General features: G+C 37.1%; 1 protein-coding gene across 2 annotated transcripts in view; it reads left to right on the top strand.

Moving 5' to 3' along the window:
- CCNT1 (cyclin T1) overlaps nucleotides 1-19,070 on the top strand; it is a gene marked incomplete at both ends in the record, with an annotated part of 29,117 nt that extends 10,047 nt beyond the window's left edge. The window contains 6 exons of one of the 2 annotated variants that reach the window (XM_084255838.1): nucleotides 1,222-1,282; nucleotides 3,447-3,509; nucleotides 5,016-5,061; nucleotides 6,138-6,301; nucleotides 6,459-6,529; nucleotides 17,688-19,070. In XM_084255838.1, the coding sequence (XP_084111964.1) occupies nucleotides 1,222-1,282; nucleotides 3,447-3,509; nucleotides 5,016-5,061; nucleotides 6,138-6,301; nucleotides 6,459-6,529; nucleotides 17,688-19,070 (1,788 nt within the window). The remainder of the gene's footprint in view (nucleotides 1-1,221; nucleotides 1,283-3,446; nucleotides 3,510-5,015; nucleotides 5,062-6,137; nucleotides 6,302-6,458; nucleotides 6,530-17,687) is intronic. The other variant, XM_084255839.1, reaches the window with a different exon arrangement.
- Nucleotides 19,071-20,738: the final 1,668 nt, after the last annotated feature.

The raw sequence follows: 20,738 nt of genomic DNA, 5'->3' as shown, positions 1-20,738 counted from the left end.
GATGGGAGTCACATGTAATGTAAAACTTTTAACTTTTCAGTAAACTTCATTTAAAAATTTAAAATATGAGGTGGTTTGCTTATCTGTGTTTGAAGACCCCAACTCTATCACATATGTCCTTGTGGCTGTCTTTACCCCTGCCGTCTTAAGTCCGTCCCAGATGACTGGCTGATTTTCCTGGCCTGCCTGACTGGAAGGCACATTTGCTATTCATTTGTACCTTTGCCTCTATCAAGTATGATCCTTGCAGGGACAGAAGTTCTCCAGGGCTCTCTGTGTTTTGTTGTTTACTAATACTCATGGTGGTTGTAATTGGCAAATGTTGTTTTCATGGGAATGAAAAGAAAAACCCAAAAACTTCTGAAATGGTTTTCTTTTAATCAATGGTGTAGTGTTTGCAACTGTGGTAAATTTAATGTAATGTAAATTTGTACCTTTCCTCTGACTGCTGCTTAGGTAGCCAGTTGTTTTGACATGTGCTTCTCCTGCCATAGAGTAAATGATATCCTTTTCTTCATAAATTTTAATTTTTAGCCTGCAAACAACAACAACAAAATAAAACCTTTAAATAAAAGTGAAATTAATTTTAATACTAGTTTATTTAATGAATATATCTAAAATTACTAAAATGTTATTAATGAGATAATTCACATTGTTTTCACTATTTTTAAAAACTAAGTCTTCAAAACCAGGTGTATTTTACACTCATAACACATTGTAATTTAGTCTAGGTACAATTCATTTGTTCAGTGATCATGTGTGGATAGTGGCTCCAGTATTGACCACTGCAAATCTGAGGGAAAATTTTATTTCCCTGTGAACCTTAGAAATCTAGCATTAGCCCAAAGAGGAAGCTTAGTAGGACTCCCTTGCTTGCAGTGATATAGGAAGGCTCTGCAAATATCTTTTGATAATGTTGTAAAAAGATATTTCTTTAATTTTCTTTATATCACATGAACTTTAAAATCTAAAATTATCCAAATCACTGGTGCTTTTTAAATAGCCATTTATGAATAAAGTGTTAACTCTCAATATATCACTTTTTTTTTCCTTTTAAAAGGAGAATCTACTGAATAGGGATAAGAATTCTATTTCTGTTCCTACCATAACTCCTAACTCCTTCACTACTTTTTTGTCTTTAATTTCCCTGGGACGGGTTATTGGAATGGGTTATACTTTATATATTGTGGGGGAATAATTGATCTGTCTTCTCACCTGCAGGCTTACCTACAACAAGTTCAAGATCTGGTGATATTAGAAAGCATAATTCTGCAGACTTTAGGTATGTTTATTTCCCAGAAAATGTTAAAAAATAGGTAATGATAAGAATTAAAATTTTATTAAATGGAAAAGAAAATCTATTGAGAAGGTTTTTCTAACTATAGAGTTGTGGAGTTCAGAATTTAATCTTGGCCTGTACTATATATAGCAAAAATGAAGGCATAGTTTGCCTTTGAAATAAATTAGGTTCTAGGGTTTAAGATTTGTTTTTTAAGATATGACATTTTTTAACTTTTTAATAAACAATGGCAGAAACTATATAATTCTTCCTTTTATGGGTTTTTGTAGTCTGTCATATCTAGATAATAAGCATTGTTTCTAAAATTGGTAAGTATTTAGAATAGCAGAGTATAAGTAGAATTCAAGCTGTAGTGATTAATGAACAATCCTCTTGACGCTCTGTTATTAGTTATTTTCATCAGAAAGACTACCTTTAAAAGCTTTAGCAAATATGAAAAATAAAGATTTTTTTTTCTAGTTCTTTTGGGCTTTCATTTCTTCTTGGGGTGGGGGAGAGCTCACGAGTTTTATGGAAAGTTACTTGTACAGCTGTATTTATTGCATACATACACACAATGAGTTTTTCAAAGTTTATTTCTGAAGTTAATTTCTGCTTATTAAATTTTACTTTAAATTATCTTCAATGTAACCGCGTATTAGGGGACAATAACATTTTTCTGGCAGAATAAATTTTATTATTTATTTATTTATTTTAAAGATTTATTAATTTATGCATACAAGAGCTGAGGTACAGGCCAGAGATACGGGAGGTGAGAGGATTTACCAGAGACAGAGCAAGGAACAGAACAGGCAGAGTGACTGAAATACACTGCTGAGGGGAGCAGCGGGCAAGACAGGAGAGGTCTGCTTCGCTGTATGGGTTATTCTCTGGCTGGCCGGGAATTGAACTCATGATGCAGAGGCTGTGGATTGCTTCATAGTGCGGTGCTTAACCCTTTGCGCCACCAGGGAGGCCCCAGAATAAATTTTAATATTTTAATGTGAAAACCAGTTAGATCCAATTTGCAGGAATCAGTTATTTAAAATAATTCACATCATGTAAGTTTCTCAGTAACATTTCATTAATCTAGAAAGTTTTATCCATATATGCAAAAAGAGAAACTTCATGAAAATTGCATGTAGACGGGCCTCCCTGGTGTTCAAAGGTGTTAAGTCTCAGCACTATCAAGCTATTGGCAGCCACTGCAGCATGAGTTCAATCCCCGCCCAGGGAGCTAAAACACATGGCGCAGCAGACCTCTCATCTCGCCTGCTGCTCCCCTCAGCAGTGTATTTCAGTCATTCTGCCTTTTCTGCTCCACACTCTGTCTCTGGTGAATTCCTAACCCTCCCTGCACCTCTGGCCTACACCCCAGCTCTTGCATACATAAATAAATAAATCTTAAAAAAAAATGTATATGGACACTGATCCACTCTAATTTTGATAAAGACCATTTGGGCTTGGTTAAAATTGATGATACCTATTACAATTAAGATGATGAAAAGGAGGAATATAGAGAAACCAAACAAAAGGGTCAAAGAAAAACCTCGAAAGCTGACCTTAAAGTTAAGGCATCTAGGGGGAGAGTGTGAGGATGATGGGTGAAAATGGGGTTGGGGTGGGGGAGAACACAGTGGACTATGGTGGATGACTATGGGTGCTTTGGTGATGGGAGAGCTACGGCGAACACACCTGAGGGGAGAAATCCTCCACTGGCAAAAAATTGCCAAGGATGTAAGAAAAATTTCATTAAAAAAATAATTTAGAACAAAAATGTGATGAAAAGGAGCAAAACTAAGTGAGAGAGGACTAGGTTTTAAAGTTTTCTCAAGGGTCAGCTTTAGAAGATAGTAATCATTTAAATGTCCACCTCTTCCAGCCTTATTCTGTTGTCCCCAAGAAATTGCTTTGTTTAGGGATTATTTGTTCCCCAGGGTCTTGAGACTGCATTGGCTTTATTATCTTAGTGGTATCTTCTGGCTCAAAATATAAACAGCGTTTGAGATATGTGTCTAAGAGAAGAGCTTGCTGCATCGCTGTGTGTTTCTCTTAGGTTCTGAGTAGGAATTTGGGGAGAGGAAAATGGAGACCTTTAATGATGATTCAGATATAAGAAGTATAAAATGTCTTGATTATCATTAGATTTTATTTTTGTTTTTTTAAGGCTTTGAACTAACAATTGATCACCCACATACACACGTGGTAAAGTGCACTCAACTTGTTAGAGGTGAGTAATCCCAACCTGAGATTAATGTCTTAAATTGTTTTGTTTTGTTTTTTTCCCCATCACTTGGAGGGCGTGATTTGCTGTGGACAAAACATAGCAGTTTTATTCAAAAGTTAAACTGAAAGGCCTGTCTAAATCAAAATGAGTGATTCTGACAGGAATTTCGGTTGTGTTCTTATAAGATTAATGTTTTTAGGTGCTCTTCAGTTAAAGAGAGTTAACTTTTTAAGGATGTTTGGTCAAAACTGAGGTAAAATTTGAGAAGTCATTAAATCATAAGTATCTTAACAGCAAATTTAAGGATGTCTTGTGGTTGGGATCTTAATTTGATTCTAGTGTTATTGTCCTACACGCTCTTAAAGGCACCCAGAGCATCTTCTAGAATTTATTTGAACTTCTTTCCTTGCTGACAATCCCTTAGCAAGACTTTCTTTTTATTCTAATTTAGCCTTAGTAGTTAATAATTGCTTGAAAGCTAGTTCCACTATTTAGTTTAAATAGTATTGTCAAGATAGTTAGACACCATTGAGTGCCTTTTATAGTTTTGTGGACCACACCAATTTTTAGCATCATTTTGTATTAAAGTTCTCCAAGTTTTCCTGATTTGTTCTTTATATTTTCAAAGTATTAAAAGTTTTAAGCAAAAGTTGGGTTAAATAGAAATGAATATTTGTTAATATTGAGAAGACCAAATTTTAAGAAGATTAAAATTTGCTTTGTCCTCCAGAGCAGTAGGAATGTATTTTTTTTTTTTTGTTTAATTGTAATAGGTTAAATAATTTATTTGATGGTTTAGGGATTAAATCACAGGTTACTCAATTTAAAACTTTTTTTTTTAGCAAAAATAACTTTTCTCAGTTATATCCAGGGATTCTTGATTGTGATGTTACCCTGGGTTACTTCTTAAAAATGATGTGTCTTCCAAACATTGAGTCATATTCTGGGGAGGATGCCCAGGAATTGCATTTCATTTATTTATTTATTTTTTGAAGATTTATTTATTTATACATGCAAGAACTGGGGTACGGGCCAGAGGTGTGGGGGGTGAGAGGATTCACCAGAGACAGAGTGGATAACAGAACAGGCAGATCCACTGAAATACACTACTGAGGGGAGCAGCGGGTAGGTCAGGAGAGGTCTGCTGCACCATGTGGCTTAGTTCCCTGGCCGGGGATAGAACTCATGCTGCAGTGGCTGTGGCGAGCTTCATAGGTTGTGTCTTAACCCATTGTGCCACCAGGGAGGCCCAGGAATTGCATTTTAAACAAGTACCTCAGATACTTGGAGGAACACAATAAAGCTTGAGTATTAATGTTATGTTTAAAAATTGCTAATCTCTCCTTCAGTAGAATGTAAATATCACAAGGCCAGAGATTTCATTTGCCTCATTCACCACTATGTTTTCTGTCTTGCAAATATTAAATGTTTAGTAAATAATTGTTGGGAATGAATGGAATTAATAACTTTTTCCCTCCCCCTTCTCCCCCATCCCCTTTTCTCTTTTAGCAAGCAAGGACTTAGCACAGACTTCTTACTTCATGGCAACCAACAGGTTTATATTTTAATGTTTCTCCCTTCTATTTTTGGAATAGGTGCTTACTTGGGTTGGAATTGTTATTTTTTGAGGGTTATATGTCTGATCTATCATTAGTAAACTGGAACCCAAAGACCCATGTGTGGATCTTTGTTACAAAGTGTTATAGACGTTCCTTTTGCAAATTTTAATTTTTTTTAATTTGTATTTATTTTTGCACAGTTTTCATGTTGTACCTATTTCCATGGTACTTCTCAGTTTGCCAAGGTGATGTTATTACTTGGTGTTAATTGTTTGATAAAATACTTAATTCTGCATGTGTTACTTTGCTTTAAAGTATCCAAGAACAAAAATATAATATATCCAAGAACATAGTTTTGAAAATTTGGGAAACTTGGGGTTTGTTGACAGCAACTGAAAATCTCATTTGGGGGATTCTGCAACAATTTTATTTTAAAAGACTCCTTTTCTTCCCTCACTCCCAAATAAATGAACATGGATATGTTTAAAGAGGTGGGGTTTTTTCCCTTTCAAGAAAATTATAAACACATAACTTGTATTACCAGATGACTCACTCGTTCTCACCTCCAATTTGTTACTTTTTCATAGAAACCAAAGATACTAATTTAATGACTCTCAGAGCTCACAAGTTTATTTTTGTCACCTGATAGGAGAAATTAAAAAAAAAACCCAAAACTAAATTATCAATCAAGCACATTTACACATGAGAGAATGACTGTCTAGTCATTGTTTTAAATGGACCAGACCTATGATTGACAAAAGACAAGATAGTTTTCAGGGTATTTTCTTAAGGAAACTCCAGTCTGTTTTTTTGTTTTGGTCCTTAATAAATGTGTGGCTTGAATAGTGTGTATTAAAAAAATTTAGAAATGTTACCCAAGCAGGTGAGTTCATGGAAAGTCATGTTGTATGCTGAATCAATGCTCTGGCTTGGGGTTTTCTAGCCCCTTTGCTCTCCAGTGTATTTTTGAACTTTTTTTTTTTTTTTTTTTTTTTTAATTAATGGAGAGTTTTAACTTTGGGTTCAGAATTGAGAGCTCATGTCACTCTTGTTTCCTTCCCTCTGATGTCAGCTTGCATTTGACCACATTTAGTCTGCAGTACACACCTCCTGTGGTGGCCTGTGTCTGCATTCATCTGGCTTGCAAGTGGTCCAACTGGGAGATCCCAGTCTCAACTGATGGGAAGCACTGGTGGGAGTATGTTGATGCCACTGTGACCTTGGAACTTTTAGATGGTAAGTTTTAGAGTAAGGGACCTTGAAAAACACTTGGCCAAAGTATTTATCTGGCTAAAGCTGACATAATTCAGACAAAAATAGTTAGTTGAGATTATTCTTGTTTCATAAGTTCTGCCTGTCTGAATTTTTCATAAATGTTCTATTTCATTTGTAGAACTGACACATGAATTTCTACAGATTTTGGAGAAAACCCCCAATAGACTCAAACGAATTCGAAACTGGAGGGTAAGAATTATTGCTGTCAGCTTGTGCAACAAAACTGCTTTCTTTTTTTTGACTGCACCAGTAAAAATACTAGTATTGGATATGTAAACTAGGTTTGGAGTTTCCTTTAAGTTTTGCAATAATCATGATTTCAACTTTGTAGCGTGGATATTGGCCCAGAAGTTAGTGGTTGTAGGTGATAGCAGAATGTGTTTTGTGTTATGCAACACTTGTGATGCAGTCATCTGGCCATCTCATATAAGTGAGATCTTAACAATGTTTGTCCTTCTATGTCTACTTTATTTCATTTAGCAAAGATCCTCTCATGTTCACCCAAGTGAATGCAATATTGCATTCACAAAAATATTGCAAATGGCAGTATTTCCTTTTTCTAATTGTGATTAGAATACAAATTACATAAAATTACCATCTTAATCATTTTTAAATGTATAGTTGAGTGGTATTAAATACATTCATGTGCTGTGCAGCCATCATTTTGCTATCCATCCCCATAACTCTCTTCATTTATAAGACTTGATTTAATAAGTCTGTGAATCAGTAACTCTCCATATCCCCAGCCCTTGGCAACCACTGTTACACTGTCTTTATGATTTTAACTGCTCTAAATACTTCATGTAAATGAAACTATACAGTATTTGTCTTTTTGTGACTGGCTTATTTCACTTAGCTTAGTGTCCTCAAGGTTTATTCATGTTGTAGCATATTGTAGAATTTTGTTCCCTTTAAAGGCTGAATAAGATTCTATGTATATACCATATTTTGTTTACACATTCGTCTGTCAGTGCACACTTGGGTTGCTGTTACAATTTAGCTATTGTGAATAACCCGCTGCTATGAGCCTAGGTGTACACATATCTCTTTGAGACCCTGTTTTCAATGTTTTTAAGTATGTACGCAGAAATGGACTTGCTGGATCAGATGGTAGTTCTGTTTAATTTGTTGAGGAACCTCCCCACCCTATTCCACAGTAATGGTACCATTTTACCTTACCAGTAGTCCGCCATTTCTTCACATCCTCACCAGCTATTATGATTTTATTTTTTGATAGTAGCTATTCTGATTGTGTGAGGTGGTATCCTGTAATTTTGATTTGCATTTCCTTAGTGATTAATGATGTTAAGCATCTTTTCATGTGCTTATTGACTATCTTTGAAGAAATGTCTATTCAAGTCCTTTGCCCATTTTTGAGTTGGTTGCTTTGTTGTTGAGTTTTAGGAGTTATCTATATATTCTGGATATTAATCCCTTATCAGATAGATGAATTGAAATATTTTTTCCCATTCTGTGGGTTGCCTTTTTACTATTTGGATAGTAAGTTTTCATGCATAAATTGAAGTTTTCATAAAGTTCGAATACAGCTATAGGTGTATTCATATTTTCTTTTTCTGCATGATTTTAGTCCCTTGTGTTTCTAGGAAATATGGCCATTTAATCTAGGTTATCCAATTTCTTAGCATGCAGTTATTTATGGAGACTCTTATAATTCTTTGTATTTCTGTAGACTCATTAGTAATGTCTCCACCTTTTTTGTGATGTAAGTAGTTTGCTTTTTTGGTTTCATTGATTTTCTCTATTTTCTCTTCTCTATTTCATTTATCTTTACCATAACTTTATTTCCTCTCTGTTAGCTGGTTCTTTTTCTCATTGCTTAAGCTGTAAAGTTAGTTTGTTAAATTTGAGATCTTTCTTGTTTTTTATTTTATTTTTTTAAAGATTTATTTATACGTATAAGAGCTAGGGTGTAGGTCAGAGGTGAGGGGAGTGAGAGGATTCACCAGAGACAGAGCGGGGAGCAGAATAGGTGGATTGACTGAAATCACTGCTGAGGGGAGCACTGGGAGAGACCAAAGCGGTCTGCTGCGCCATGTGGGTCACCTCCCTGGCCTGAATTGGGGCTGCTGATAGCTTCATAGTGCTGAGACTTAACCCTTTGTGCCACCAGGGAGGCCCTCTTGTTTTTTATTTTGTTTGTTTTTTATGTAAATGATTTTGAGAGTTGGTGCATCATTTATTTTTCCTCATTGAATTTCTATTTTATTTTTTTTAAAGATTTATTTTTTATTTGTATAATAGCTGGGATACAGGCCAGAGGTGCGGGAAGGTGAGAGGATTCACCAGAGATAGAGTGGGGAGCAGAACAGGCAGACAGCCTGAAAGCACTGCTGAGGGGAGCAGCAGGCGAGACAGGAGAGGCTGGCTGGCCGGGAATCGAACTCGTGCTGCAGGGGCTACGGACAGCTTCACAGCGCTGTGCTCAACCCACTGCGCCACCGGGGAGCCGCCCTCTATTTTATTTTTTAATCCCCCATCTTTATTCCTCCACCCTAGTATACCCTACCCTTGTCCCTTTACCTCTACCCTCCCTCTTATCCTTAGAGCCCTCATAATGTTTATTAGTGTCCACTGGTTTTTGGAAGTGTTTTATGTTGCTGAATTATCTGCTATGTAAATGTCTGTGGGAGCTTGGATTATCGTGTGCCTCAACTATTCTGTGTCTTTGCTTTGATTATTCTTTGCTTTGACTATTCTGTGCCCTTCAGTGTGCAGAAACAGGGAAAGTTGATAAGGAACCTCTCAGAGCAAAAGTCCTGGTGTGAGGATCTATACAGGCTGACAACAGCATGTGCAGAAACAGCAGTGGGTGTTATGGTTAGAGCAGCATAAACACTGAGACTTTCCTGGACTTTCTCCCTATTTTCCAACCTTGGCTGGAGCCAGCTGGTTACGCATCCCCCACACACTTGTACATTCCCATTTCCTGCTTGCCTTTTTGATCTTTTTTATTTTCTGACTGATTCTAAATAAAAACGAGAATGCCCTGGGAGCTGCACTGCACGTTTGCGGTATAGTCCCTCCAGACTTCTCATTGTTCTGCACATGGAAGCTGAGGAATCTTCTTTCTTACCACACATTGTAACAAGATGAATGTACAGTTGTTTTTTTTTTGATCATTCTGACTTGCTTTGCTACACATTATTCTCTCAGACTCCCTCCATTTTGTTGAGAATGTCTGCATTTCATTATTTGTTATGGCTTTATAGTACACCTTAGTGTTGCTGACTTCTTGATGCTCCCCATCAGTGAACTTTTAGGTTGCTTCCATGTCCTAGCTGTTGTAAATATTGCTGCTGTGAATATTGTGTAACGTGGGTTTTGTGTTGATGTTTTCATGTTCCTTGGATATATGCCCAAGAATGGAATTGCTGGATCATACAGTATTTCCGTTTTTAGTTCTTTAAGGTAAATCCAGATTGCTTTTCATGATGGCTGCATCAGTTTATAGTCCCACCTAAAATGCAATAGCATTCTTTTTTTTTTCTATATCCTGACAGGTCTTTTTAACATATGCCATTCTTACATTGACTCTTATTAGAAGCAACAATGAACATTTTTTCATGTATCCTTTTGTTTTCTGGATATTCTCTTTGGTGAATTATCTGTTCATATATGCTGCCCATTTATTAATTGGGTTATTTATTTTTTGTTGTTGAATTGTATGAGTTTTTTAATATATCTTGGGTATTAATCCTTTATCAGTTATGTATTATTTAAATATTTTCCCTGATTCAATAGTATGCCTTTTTAATCGGTTTTATTTTCATTCTCTGTATACAAGCTTTTTAACTTGATATAATCCCAGTTTATTTTTTGTTTCTAATTCCTTTGCCATAGGGATCAAGTCACCAAGACTATCTTTATCATTGCTATCATGGAATATATTGCCGGTGTTAACTTCTATTTATTTAATTGTTGCAGGTCTTATATTTGATCCATTTGTAGTATATTTGTATATGGAGTTAATGAGTGATCCAATCTTTTATGTGTGACTTTCCCATTTTCCCAGCACCAATTATTAAAGGGACTGTCTTTTCCTCATTTTATGGTCATAGATGCTGTATGTTCTGTTCACTGATCCATGTATCTCTTTCTGTGCCAATACATATTATTTTTAGTACTGTCGCTGTATGGTAAAGTTTGAAGTTAGGTAGTGTGGTACCTCCATTTTTTTCTCTTGTGTTTGCAGTTTGAAGCCTTTTGTGGTTCCATGTAAATCTCAATATTTTTTGTTCAGGTTCTTTGAAAAATATTGCTGGTATTTTGGTAGGGATTGCATTAAATTTATATATCATTTTAGACAGGGTAGTCATTTTGATTATATTGATTTTCCCCATCCGTGAGCATGGGATATCCTTTCATCTCCTTATGTTGGTAAATTCTTTAGTAAACATTTTGTAGTTCTTGTTGTATAGATCTTTTATCTCCTTAAAGTTAATTCTCAGGTATTTAATTCTACCTTAAGCTATTATATATAAATGGAAATATTTTCTTAAATTTTTTTGTTTCTGTTTGTTGTTGACATATAAAAAAAGGCTATGGGTTTTTGTATGTTGATTTTGTAACCTGCCACTTTGATGTATTCATTTATTATTTGTAATAACTTTTTGATGGTGTTTTTAAGACTTTCTATGTATAAATATCATGTAGTCTGCAAATAGTGATAGTTTCACTTCTTCTTTTCCTGTTTTTGTCTGACAGCTCTGGCCAAAATCTCTAACACTAAGTTAGTCAGAAGTGGTAGCTGGGCTTCCTTGTTTTCTTCCTGATCTTAGAGGGAAAACTTTCAGTTTTTCACCACTAAGTGTTACATTGACTGTGGTTTGTGATATATGACCTTTATTACATTGAGATAAATTACTGCTGCTCCCATCTTTGTTAGTTTTTATCATAAATGTGTACTGAATCTAATCAAATGCTTTCTCTGTATCTATTGATATTATATTTCTGTCTCTATTGTTGTTATTATGTATTATAATAATTGTTTTATGTATATTAAACCCTCCTGTCTCTGGGATAAATCCCACTTAATCATTGTGTATAATTTTTTGGTATACTGTTGAATTTGGTTTTTTTTTTTTAGATTTATTTTCATTTATTTATGCATACAAGTATTGGGTATAGGCCAGAGGTGCTGGGGGTGGGGGGAGTATGTGTGAGAGGATTCACCAGTGATAGAGTGGGGAGCAGAACAGGCAGATCTACTGAAATACACTGCTGAGGGGAGCAGCAGGTGAGACAGGAGAGGTCTGCTGTGCCGTGTGGGTCAACGCCTAGTTGGGGACCCATGCTGCACTGGCTGGCGATAGCTTTATACTGCTGAGATTTAACCCCTTGGGCCTCCAGGGAGGCCCAGACTACTGAATTTGATTTATCAGTGTTGAAGATTTTTGCATTGATAAAATTTTCAAGGATATTGGTTTGTAATCTTATTTTCTTATGCTGTCTTTAGTTTCAGTATTAGGGTTTCAGCACATTAAGGACATTCCTTCTTCTGTATTTTTAAAAACAATTTGAGCAAGATGGGCTTATTTCTTCTATAAAGATTTGATAAAGTTCATTTATAAGTCCATCTGGTCCTGGGCTTTTGTTTTTGCAAGATTTTATTACTTTTTCAGTTTCTGTGCTTGTGATTGGTTTGTTCAGTTAATCTTTTTCTTCTTGGCTTAGTCTTGATAGACTATATAGATCTAGAAATTTGTCCATTTCTTCAAGGGTATTGAATTTGATGGCATATAATTGATCATAGTAGGCTCTTTTCTATTTCTGTACTATCTGTGGTCATTTCTCCGCTTTCATTTGTGATTCTTTTTATTACTTTTGCAATTGCTGTTAACCAACATATTGTTTAGTCTCTATTCATAATATTTGATGTCTTTATAGTTGATTTTGAACTTACAGCATTATGGTAAGAGAGAATACTAGATAGAATTTCAATCTTTGTAGTTTCATTGACAATTGCCTTGTGTTCCAAAATATTGTCTATTCTTGGGGCCTCCCCGGTGGCGCAGCGGTTGAGCGCTGGGTTGTGAAGCTGCCCGTAGCTGCCCATCACCCTCTGCAGCGCCGGTTTGATCCCTGGCTGCTCCCTGGCCACCGGAGGAGGGTCCCGCATGGCGTGCAGACCTCTCCTGCCGCCCGCTGCTCCCCTCAGCAGTGTACTTCGGTCCTTCTGCCTGCTCTGCTCCCCGCTCTGGCTCTGGTGAATTCTCTCACCCTCCCGCGCTTCTGACTGTACCCAGTGCTTGTATAAAGTAAATAAATAAATCTTTAAAAAAAAATTGTTCTTGAAAATGTTCCATGTGCACTCGAAAGAAATGTGTATATGTAATGGTTTTGGCTAGAGTGTTCTGTAGAGGTCTAGCTCCTCATTTAAGGCTATTGTTTCCTTTTTTATGTTTTGATTCGTCCATTATTAAAGTCTGCTAGTATTATTGCGTTATCAGTATGTCCCTTAAGTTCTGTTATTATCTTACATATTTTGGTTCTCCATCATTCAGTGCATGTATATTTATGAGTGTTGTTTCTTCTCTATTAGCCTCTAAATCATAGTAAGTTGTTGGTCTCTATCTCATTTTACCTTTCTTATTTGGAAGTCTATTTTATCAGGCATAATTGTTCCTGATTTTTTGAGTTTATCACTTGTGTATATAAGGGTCTTTCAGTCTTTAGTCTAAAGACTAAAGACTTGTCTTTGTTGGTAAGATAGTTTTCTTGTCAACAACAGAAGGTTGGACTTTGTTTTGATAACTAGTCAGCCTTTCCACATCTTTTCACTGATGCGTTCAGACCGTTTACCTTTAAGGTGGTTATTAAAACGTAAGTGCTCATTGCCATTTTTTTTTTATTTGGTGTGGGTTCTTTCATGTTTTGGTGGTTTGAATTGTCTTTTTTATTTTTTGAAGGCTTCTTGCTTTGTTTTGTTTAAATTCCATTTCCTTTGTCTTATGTGTTACTTCTATAAATTCTAGTGTGAGGTTTCTACTATGGTTACTGTATAATGAGTTATTTGTGTGTCCATTGGTTGGTCTGGTCTCTGAATCTTTTTGATGGACCACATTGTTACTTTCCTCCTCCAAGTTAAGTGATTTTGTGTGTCTGTTACCTCAGTGTTCATTCTTCTGTTGCTTTATAATAATCTCTCTAGAATTTCATGTGCTTCTTGGTGTTTTTAAATTCTTTCAGTTTTTGCTTTTCAGTGAAGCTCCTTATTAGTACCTTCTATGTGAATATTAATCTTGCTGGCTAAAGAATTTTGGACTGGAAGGTTTTAGTGTTTTGTTTTTTTTTTTTTTGTACTTTAATACCTCTTCCCAGTTCCTTCATGCTTGTAATGTTTCTACTGAAAAGTCTGTTGACAATCTGATTGGTGTTCCCTTATAGGTTACCCCTTTTTTCTCTTGATATTTTAATATTCTGTATTTGTCATGTCTTGGTATGTGTCTAGTATGATTTTGTTTGGAGCTCTTTGTGCTGCTTGGATTTCACATCTGTGTAATTTTCTCATTTAAAGTCTATTGATACTTAGTTTGTGTTCTATCTTAGAAAAAATGTCCCTTGTGTACTTCAGAAGAATGTGTATGTTATCGTTGGTGGGTACAGTGTTCTATATATATTTATTCAATGTAGTTGATTAAATTTTTGTTTAAGTCTTATATTTCCTTATCTGCTATCAGGTTCTGTCCATTATAATAAAGTGAGTTATAGACATCTCCAGCTATTAAATTATCTGCTTGTTTCTCAGTACTGTCAGGTTTTGCTTCAGATGGTTTGATGGCCTGTCAATAATTGCATGAATGTTATCACTTTGTTCATTGATAACTGGGCATTACGATGTCTCCTTTGTGTAATATTAGTACAGTCATCTCTGGTCTCTCGGTTACTGTTTATATGGTACATCTTTTTCCATCATTTCACTTTAAACCTGTTTGGTTTTTTGGATTTCTTCTGAGTTGTAGGCACTGTATTTTGCCAAGCCTTATATTTTCATTGGAGCATTTAAAGGGACTTTGTGTTGTTACGCTAATTGCATTCTGTATGCCTTACAGCTTTTTGTCCTTTCTTGTATTACTGTTCTTTGTATGTAGTTGGGTTTTTTTCCCCAGTGAAATTTAAAGCTTTTATTTCCTTTTGTGTATATTCTACGGCCATTTTCTTTATGGCTACTAATATCATCCTAAAGTTATAATACTCTAAAATTAACCTATTTATTTATTTTTAAAAGATTTATTTATTGGGGCCTACCTGGTGGCGCAGACAGTTGAGTGCAGTGCTGTGAAGCTGTCTGCAGCCTCTGCAGTGCTGGTTCGATCCCCGCTGGCCTTGGAGCCACCCACATGGGGAGCCGACCTCTCCTGTCTCACCTGCTGCTCCCCTCAGCAGAGTGTTTCGTCAGTCTGCCTGTTCTGTTCCCCGCCAGTCTCTGGTGAATCCTCTCACTCTCCCGCGCATCTGGCCTGTACCCAGACTTTTGTATAAATAAAATAAATCTTTAAAAAAATAATAAATAAAAATAAAAGATTTATTTATTTATGCATATAAGAATTGGGGTACAGGCCAGAGATGCGGGGGTGGGGCGGGGTGAGAGGATTCACCAGAGACAGAGTGGAAGTAGAACAGGCAGACTGACTGAAATACACTGCTGAGGGGAGCAGTGGGCAAGACAGGAGAGGTCTCCTGCACCAATGTGGGTAGCTCCCTGGCCGGCTGGGGATTGAACTCATGCTAAGGAGGCTGTGGATAGCTTCGGTACTGTGCTTAACCCCTTGCTCCACCAGGAAGGCCTTAAAATTAACCTATTTAAACTTCAGTAACATCCAAAACTCCTTTATAGCTACATCTCCAAATCCTTTTAATTGTTAATATAATAAAATTATAGCTTTGTACTTAATGTGACCCTCCAAACATAAGCTGATTTTTTTAATTCATTAGGATCTAAAATTACATAAACAAAATGATTCATGTTACAAATCAAAGTTATAGTAATACTAACTTTTTGCACTTTTCCCTTTAAATGTATATTTAAGTTATGTAGAAAACAAAAAGTGCAGTTACAAACCATTGTTAATAATAATGCTGTTGGGGCCTCCCTGGTGGTGCAAGGAATTAAGTCTCAGCACTATCAAGCTATCAGCAACTACTGCAGCATAAGTTTGATACCTGGCCAGGTAGCTAACCCACATGGCACAGACCTCTGTGTCTCTCCCGCTGCTCCCTCAGCAGTGTATTTCAGTAGATCCACCTATTCAGCTCCCCACTCTGTCTCTGGTGAATCCTCTCACACATACCTACCCCTTGCACCTCTGGCCTACACCCCAGTTCTTGTATGCAAAAATAAATAAAATTAATCTTTATAAAAATAACAATGCTCTTTTATAATTACATGTGTTTTTACCTTTGTAAAGATGTTTGTTTCTCTGTATGACTTTGAGTTACTGTCTAGTCATCTTGCAGGACTCCCTTAAGCATTTCTTGTAGGGCTGGTCTAGTGGCCACAAACTCCCTCAGCTTTTGTTTACCTAGAAATGTCTTCATTCTACCTCACTTGTGAAGGATGTTTTTGCTGAACAAGAGATACTTGCTTGGCGGGGTTTTTGTTTTTTAGTGCTTGAAATGTTTTGGCCCCTTGTCTTCTGGCCTCCAAAGTTTCTGATAAGAAATTTGCTAATCTTATTGAGGATCCCTTGCACTCTTGGCTTTGGAAAGTTTGATTATAACGTGTCTCAGTGTGAATCTCTTTGAGTTTATCTTACTTGGAATTCATTGAATTTCTTTGTTTGTATCTTTCATCAAATTTGGGGAGTTTTCAGCCATTATTTCTTCTAATAGTCTCTTAGACCATTCTTCTGGAATATCTGTGATGCGTATTTTGGTCAACTTGTGTATTATAGGTCACTTAGACTGTTAATTTCAGTCTTTTTTCTTTCTTTTCCTCAGATTCAATAATTTCCATTTTCCTATCTTCATATTTGCTGGTTTTTCTTCTCTGTGTTCAAACTTGCCTTTGAATCCCTAGTAACCTAGTAAAATTTTCATTTATTTCTACTTATCCATTTTGTTCACATATCATTTTCTTGACTTTATTCATGTTGTCCTTCAGTTCTTTGAGTATCTTTAAGGGAGTTATTTTAAAGTCTTTCCATTATATCTTTTTCAAGGACCACCTCTGCTGATTTTTCCTTTGAATAGACTGTGTTTTCCTGTTTCTTTTATATTTTGTGATTTGAATATTGAAGTTTGACTCTAATAATGTACTAATTCTAGAAAATTTCCTCTCCCTTTCTCAGGGTTTGTTTCTCTTTGTTACTGTTTTTATTTTTTTGTGTTTGTTGAGGTGATTATATAGGGTCTTCCTTGAAGAGGGTTATTTATTGCCTGAAGTGTAACTTTAAGCACGTCTCAGATCTTTTCTGAGCCTATTCCTGGGTATGCATGCTCACTTTTCCTTTATGTGCTGTTTTTGAATGTCCTACTCTTTAGTGTTTGGCTCCTGAAAAACAACAACAAAACAGAAAATAAATGTGAGAGATAAGGGATGTTAGTCCTTTAATGTCCCTTCAAGTCACCTTAGCTGAAAGAGGGAGGGCTTAACCAATAATGGAGGGAGGTGCAGCAACAATGACTACCTGCTGCTTTCAGAGCAGTAATCAAGTATTAGAGCACATCTGTGCTATGTGGAGGATAAGATCCATTTTTGCCCATTATGGCCCCCCACAAGCTGTGTGCAAACTACCCTAGGAATAGGGTGTTAGGTGGGTAGTTGCTACTGTGCTGAGAGCTGAAATTACTCAATTTTACTGTCCAAGACTTACCTTAGGAGTTACAAGCATTCAGCAGAGTCTAGAGTTCCAAAATAGTTACACCGGAAAGATTCTGCCAGTACATTTATTGTCTAGGTATGAGATAGATTCCTGTTACATCTCACTCTGTCATCTTCTCAGAATTCGCTTCCTTTCTTAAGAATAAATATTTCATTTTATGTATATTTCACATATTCATTATCTGCCATTGAATACTTAGATTGCTATCATGTCCTAGGCGTTGTGAATAATGTTGCAATAAAATCAGAGTGCAGATATTTCTTTGAGATCCTGTTTTTGTGATTCCTGATTGAAGCTTGTAAAATCTCCTAATGGAAATATTTATCAGATCTCATGTTAGAGTAGCTTGTAGACTATCCAGAATGTTCAGGGTCAAACAAGACAATGAGAGCTAAACACTCAAGAGTTGGACTTTCAGAAACAACACAGTCTACTCATTTCAGTGTTTTTTTTTCAGTTAATAAATTACCTGAAATGAAGAGATGCCATTTGCTTCATTCTAGGCATGCCAGGCTGCCAAGAAAACAAAAGCAGATGACCGAGGAGCAGATGAAAACACTTCAGAGCAGACGATCCTTAATATGATTTCCCAGAGCTCGTCAGACACAACTATTGCGGGTTTAATGAGCATGTCGACTTCTACCACAAGTGCAGTGCCTTCCCTTCCAGCCACCGAAGAGACATCTGGCAACTTAAGCAATGTGGAGATGTTGCAGGGCGACCGTTGGCTTTCCTCCCAACCTCCTTTTAAACTAGAACCTGCTCAGGGTCATCGGACTAGTGAGAATTTAGCACTTATGGGAGTTGATCATTCCTTGCAACAGGATGGTTCAAGTGCATTCAGTAAGCAGAACAGTAAGAGTGCGCCATCGGCAAAAGTATCACTAAAGGAATACCGTGCAAAACATGCAGAAGAGTTGGCTGCCCAGAAGAGACAATTGGAAAACATGGAAGCCAATGTGAAGTCACAGTATGCTTTTGCTGCCCAGAATCTCCTGTCTCACCATGACAGTCATTCTTCAGTCATCCTGAAAATGGAGGGTTCAGAAAATCCTGAGCGGCCTTTTCTGGAAAAGGCTGATAAAACAGCTCTCAAAATGAGAATCCCTGTGGCAAGTGGAGACAAGACTGTCCCTTCAAAACCAGAGGAGATAAAAATGCGCATAAAAGTCCACGCTACAGGGGACAAACACAGTTCTGTAGAGGACAGTGCCTCCAAGAGTCGAGAGCACAAAGAAAAGCACAAGACTCACCTGTCTAATCATCATCATCATAATCACCACTCACACAAGCACTCTCACTCACAGCTTCCAGCTGGTACTGGGAACAAACGTCCAGGTGATCCAAAACATAGTAGCCAGTCAGGCACCTTAGCACACAAAACTTACAGCTTGTCTAGTTCTTTCTCCTCTTCTAGTTCTACTCGTAAAAGGGGCCCTACTGAAGAGACTGGAGGGCCGCTATTTGATCATCCCGCCAAGATTGCCAAGAGTACTAAGTCCTCTTCCATAAACTTCTCCTTCCCGCCTCTCCCTGTGACCCAGTTGCCTGGGCATAGCTCAGACACAAGTGGCCTTCCCTTTTCACAGCCCAGCTGTAAAACTCGAGCTCCTCATATGAAACTGGACAAAGGCCCCGCTGGGGCCAACGGTCACAACACAAGCCAGACGATAGACTATCAAGATACTGTGAATATGCTTCACTCTCTCCTCAGCGCCCAGGGTGTTCAGCCCACTCCGCCCCCTACGTTTGAATTTGTTCATTATAGTGAATATCTCAATCCACGGGCTGGTGGAATGTCTTCCAGATCTGGCAACACAGACAAACCCCGGCTACCACCTCTACCGTCAGAACCTCCTCCACCACTTCCACCCCTTCCTAAGTAAAAGAGAAAAAGAAGAGAAGGAAAAAAACTTCTTTTAAAAAAAATGCTTTTTTTTTTAAACTACTGATTCTAAGAAAATTTCTTCCCTTATGAAATGTTATCCTTCTTAGGCTAGGGAATAAGTTGATACTGAGATGTAGGTGGGAGGGTGGTAGAAGGCCTTGGTTATTATATCTGCTGCCTCAGAAATGTAACTATTTTATTATAGTTTTTACCGGTATTAGAGAATTAAGAAGGTGTTGAAGCTGTGAAGGATTAAGAATACGTTTCTCTATTCTTGGCCACTCCACCTCTTACGTAGGTTGACTAAAGTTGATATATCTTCCCTCTTCTTGCCAGGACTGAAATACGGAGGGTTTGTTTTATCAAACAGTTGTGCATTCTTTGGTGTTTAATATATCAGAAGAGAGGAAGTATTTAATCGTCAAAATCTTTTAAGAGACTTAAAAAATAATTTAAAGAAAGTAAGTTATCTGTTTAGTTTTTTTATATAATTGGGGAGGGATTTTGCTGTGTGTATGAGATACATAGCAGTGACTCCTGGGGGTGGGTGAGGGAGGCGGGAGGGTGAGGGTCTGTTGGGAGGGGAGGGTAGACTTTTGGCCATGAGTTCTAAAATTGGCTCTGGCCACTTGAAGTGTTCAGACCTTTAAGTGTGTATGTCAGCGTGGGTATGTGTGTTTTTAAGTGTGCGTGTTTAAAAATCATGTTTTTATCTTTCCCTCCCTGCCCCTCACCATTTTCATTCCCCAGCAATTCACCAGAGAATGTGGTGTGGCTTTTAGAACATAAAGGAAGGGAAAGGCCTGCGTTTGGACATGGTATTTTCCCTTTCATGTTGTAATTCAGTGGTAGCCCTCTAAATTCTAGTTGGGCAAATGCAGCCAGTGATCTGACTCCAGATATTATAAAAATTTCCTTTATATCGCTTTTTTCCTTTTGATGCAGACAGGTGGGGTTGAGGAGGAAGGGTTGGAGAGCTTTTGCCCTACAAATCAGGTGTGTCTTTTTCAACATAGGCTTTGGGAAAGTGTTCAGGTGAGAGCAACCCCAGGGTCTCTGAGGGGGAGGGGAATATCTATATATATCCTGCCTATAAAACCCAGACCATATGTAAGAATAGTTCTGGGAGAAGCCTTGGAGGTAGAGGATGAAAACAATGAAATTGTGATAATAAGAGTATTTTAGGACATTGTATTTTTAATTACATTATGAATGTAAGACTCTCTTCTTATCTGTGTAATTAAGGGAAATGCTGCATCCTCAGTTTTTGCAGACCATGCGACTTCAGGTTGGAGCTTGTAAATTGAAGTTACTGGTGTGAGGTGGACAAGCCTAGCCTACAGATACTGTTATGTCTAGATTTCCCATCTTTGGTGATTTTAGCTCTTAGGCGGAATTTCTTAAGGAGATATTGAAGAGCCCTGTATTAAAGAAAGAAAGAAAGAAAGAAAAGGGTCAGGAATCCTTTTCTATATAGGCGATTAGTTATCCCAGATTTTAGGAGTGAACATTTTTCTTGAGGGAAGAAATCTTTGAAGGGACTAGAAGGACTTCAAAGCCAAGCCAAGCTGTCTAACTTAAAATGCCACCAAGCCACAGATCATTTGATGTGATAGTGTTCATGACATTTTTTGCTATGGAAGAGATGATGTGATTTCACTTTATC

The sequence above is a fragment of the Talpa europaea genome (genome assembly GCF_964194135.1).
Source record: "Talpa europaea genome assembly, chromosome: 15".
NCBI classification, from domain to species: domain Eukaryota; kingdom Metazoa; phylum Chordata; class Mammalia; order Eulipotyphla; family Talpidae; genus Talpa; species Talpa europaea.
The sequence above is the reverse complement of the archived record's forward strand: the minus strand, read 5'-3'. Positions and strand labels throughout refer to the sequence as shown.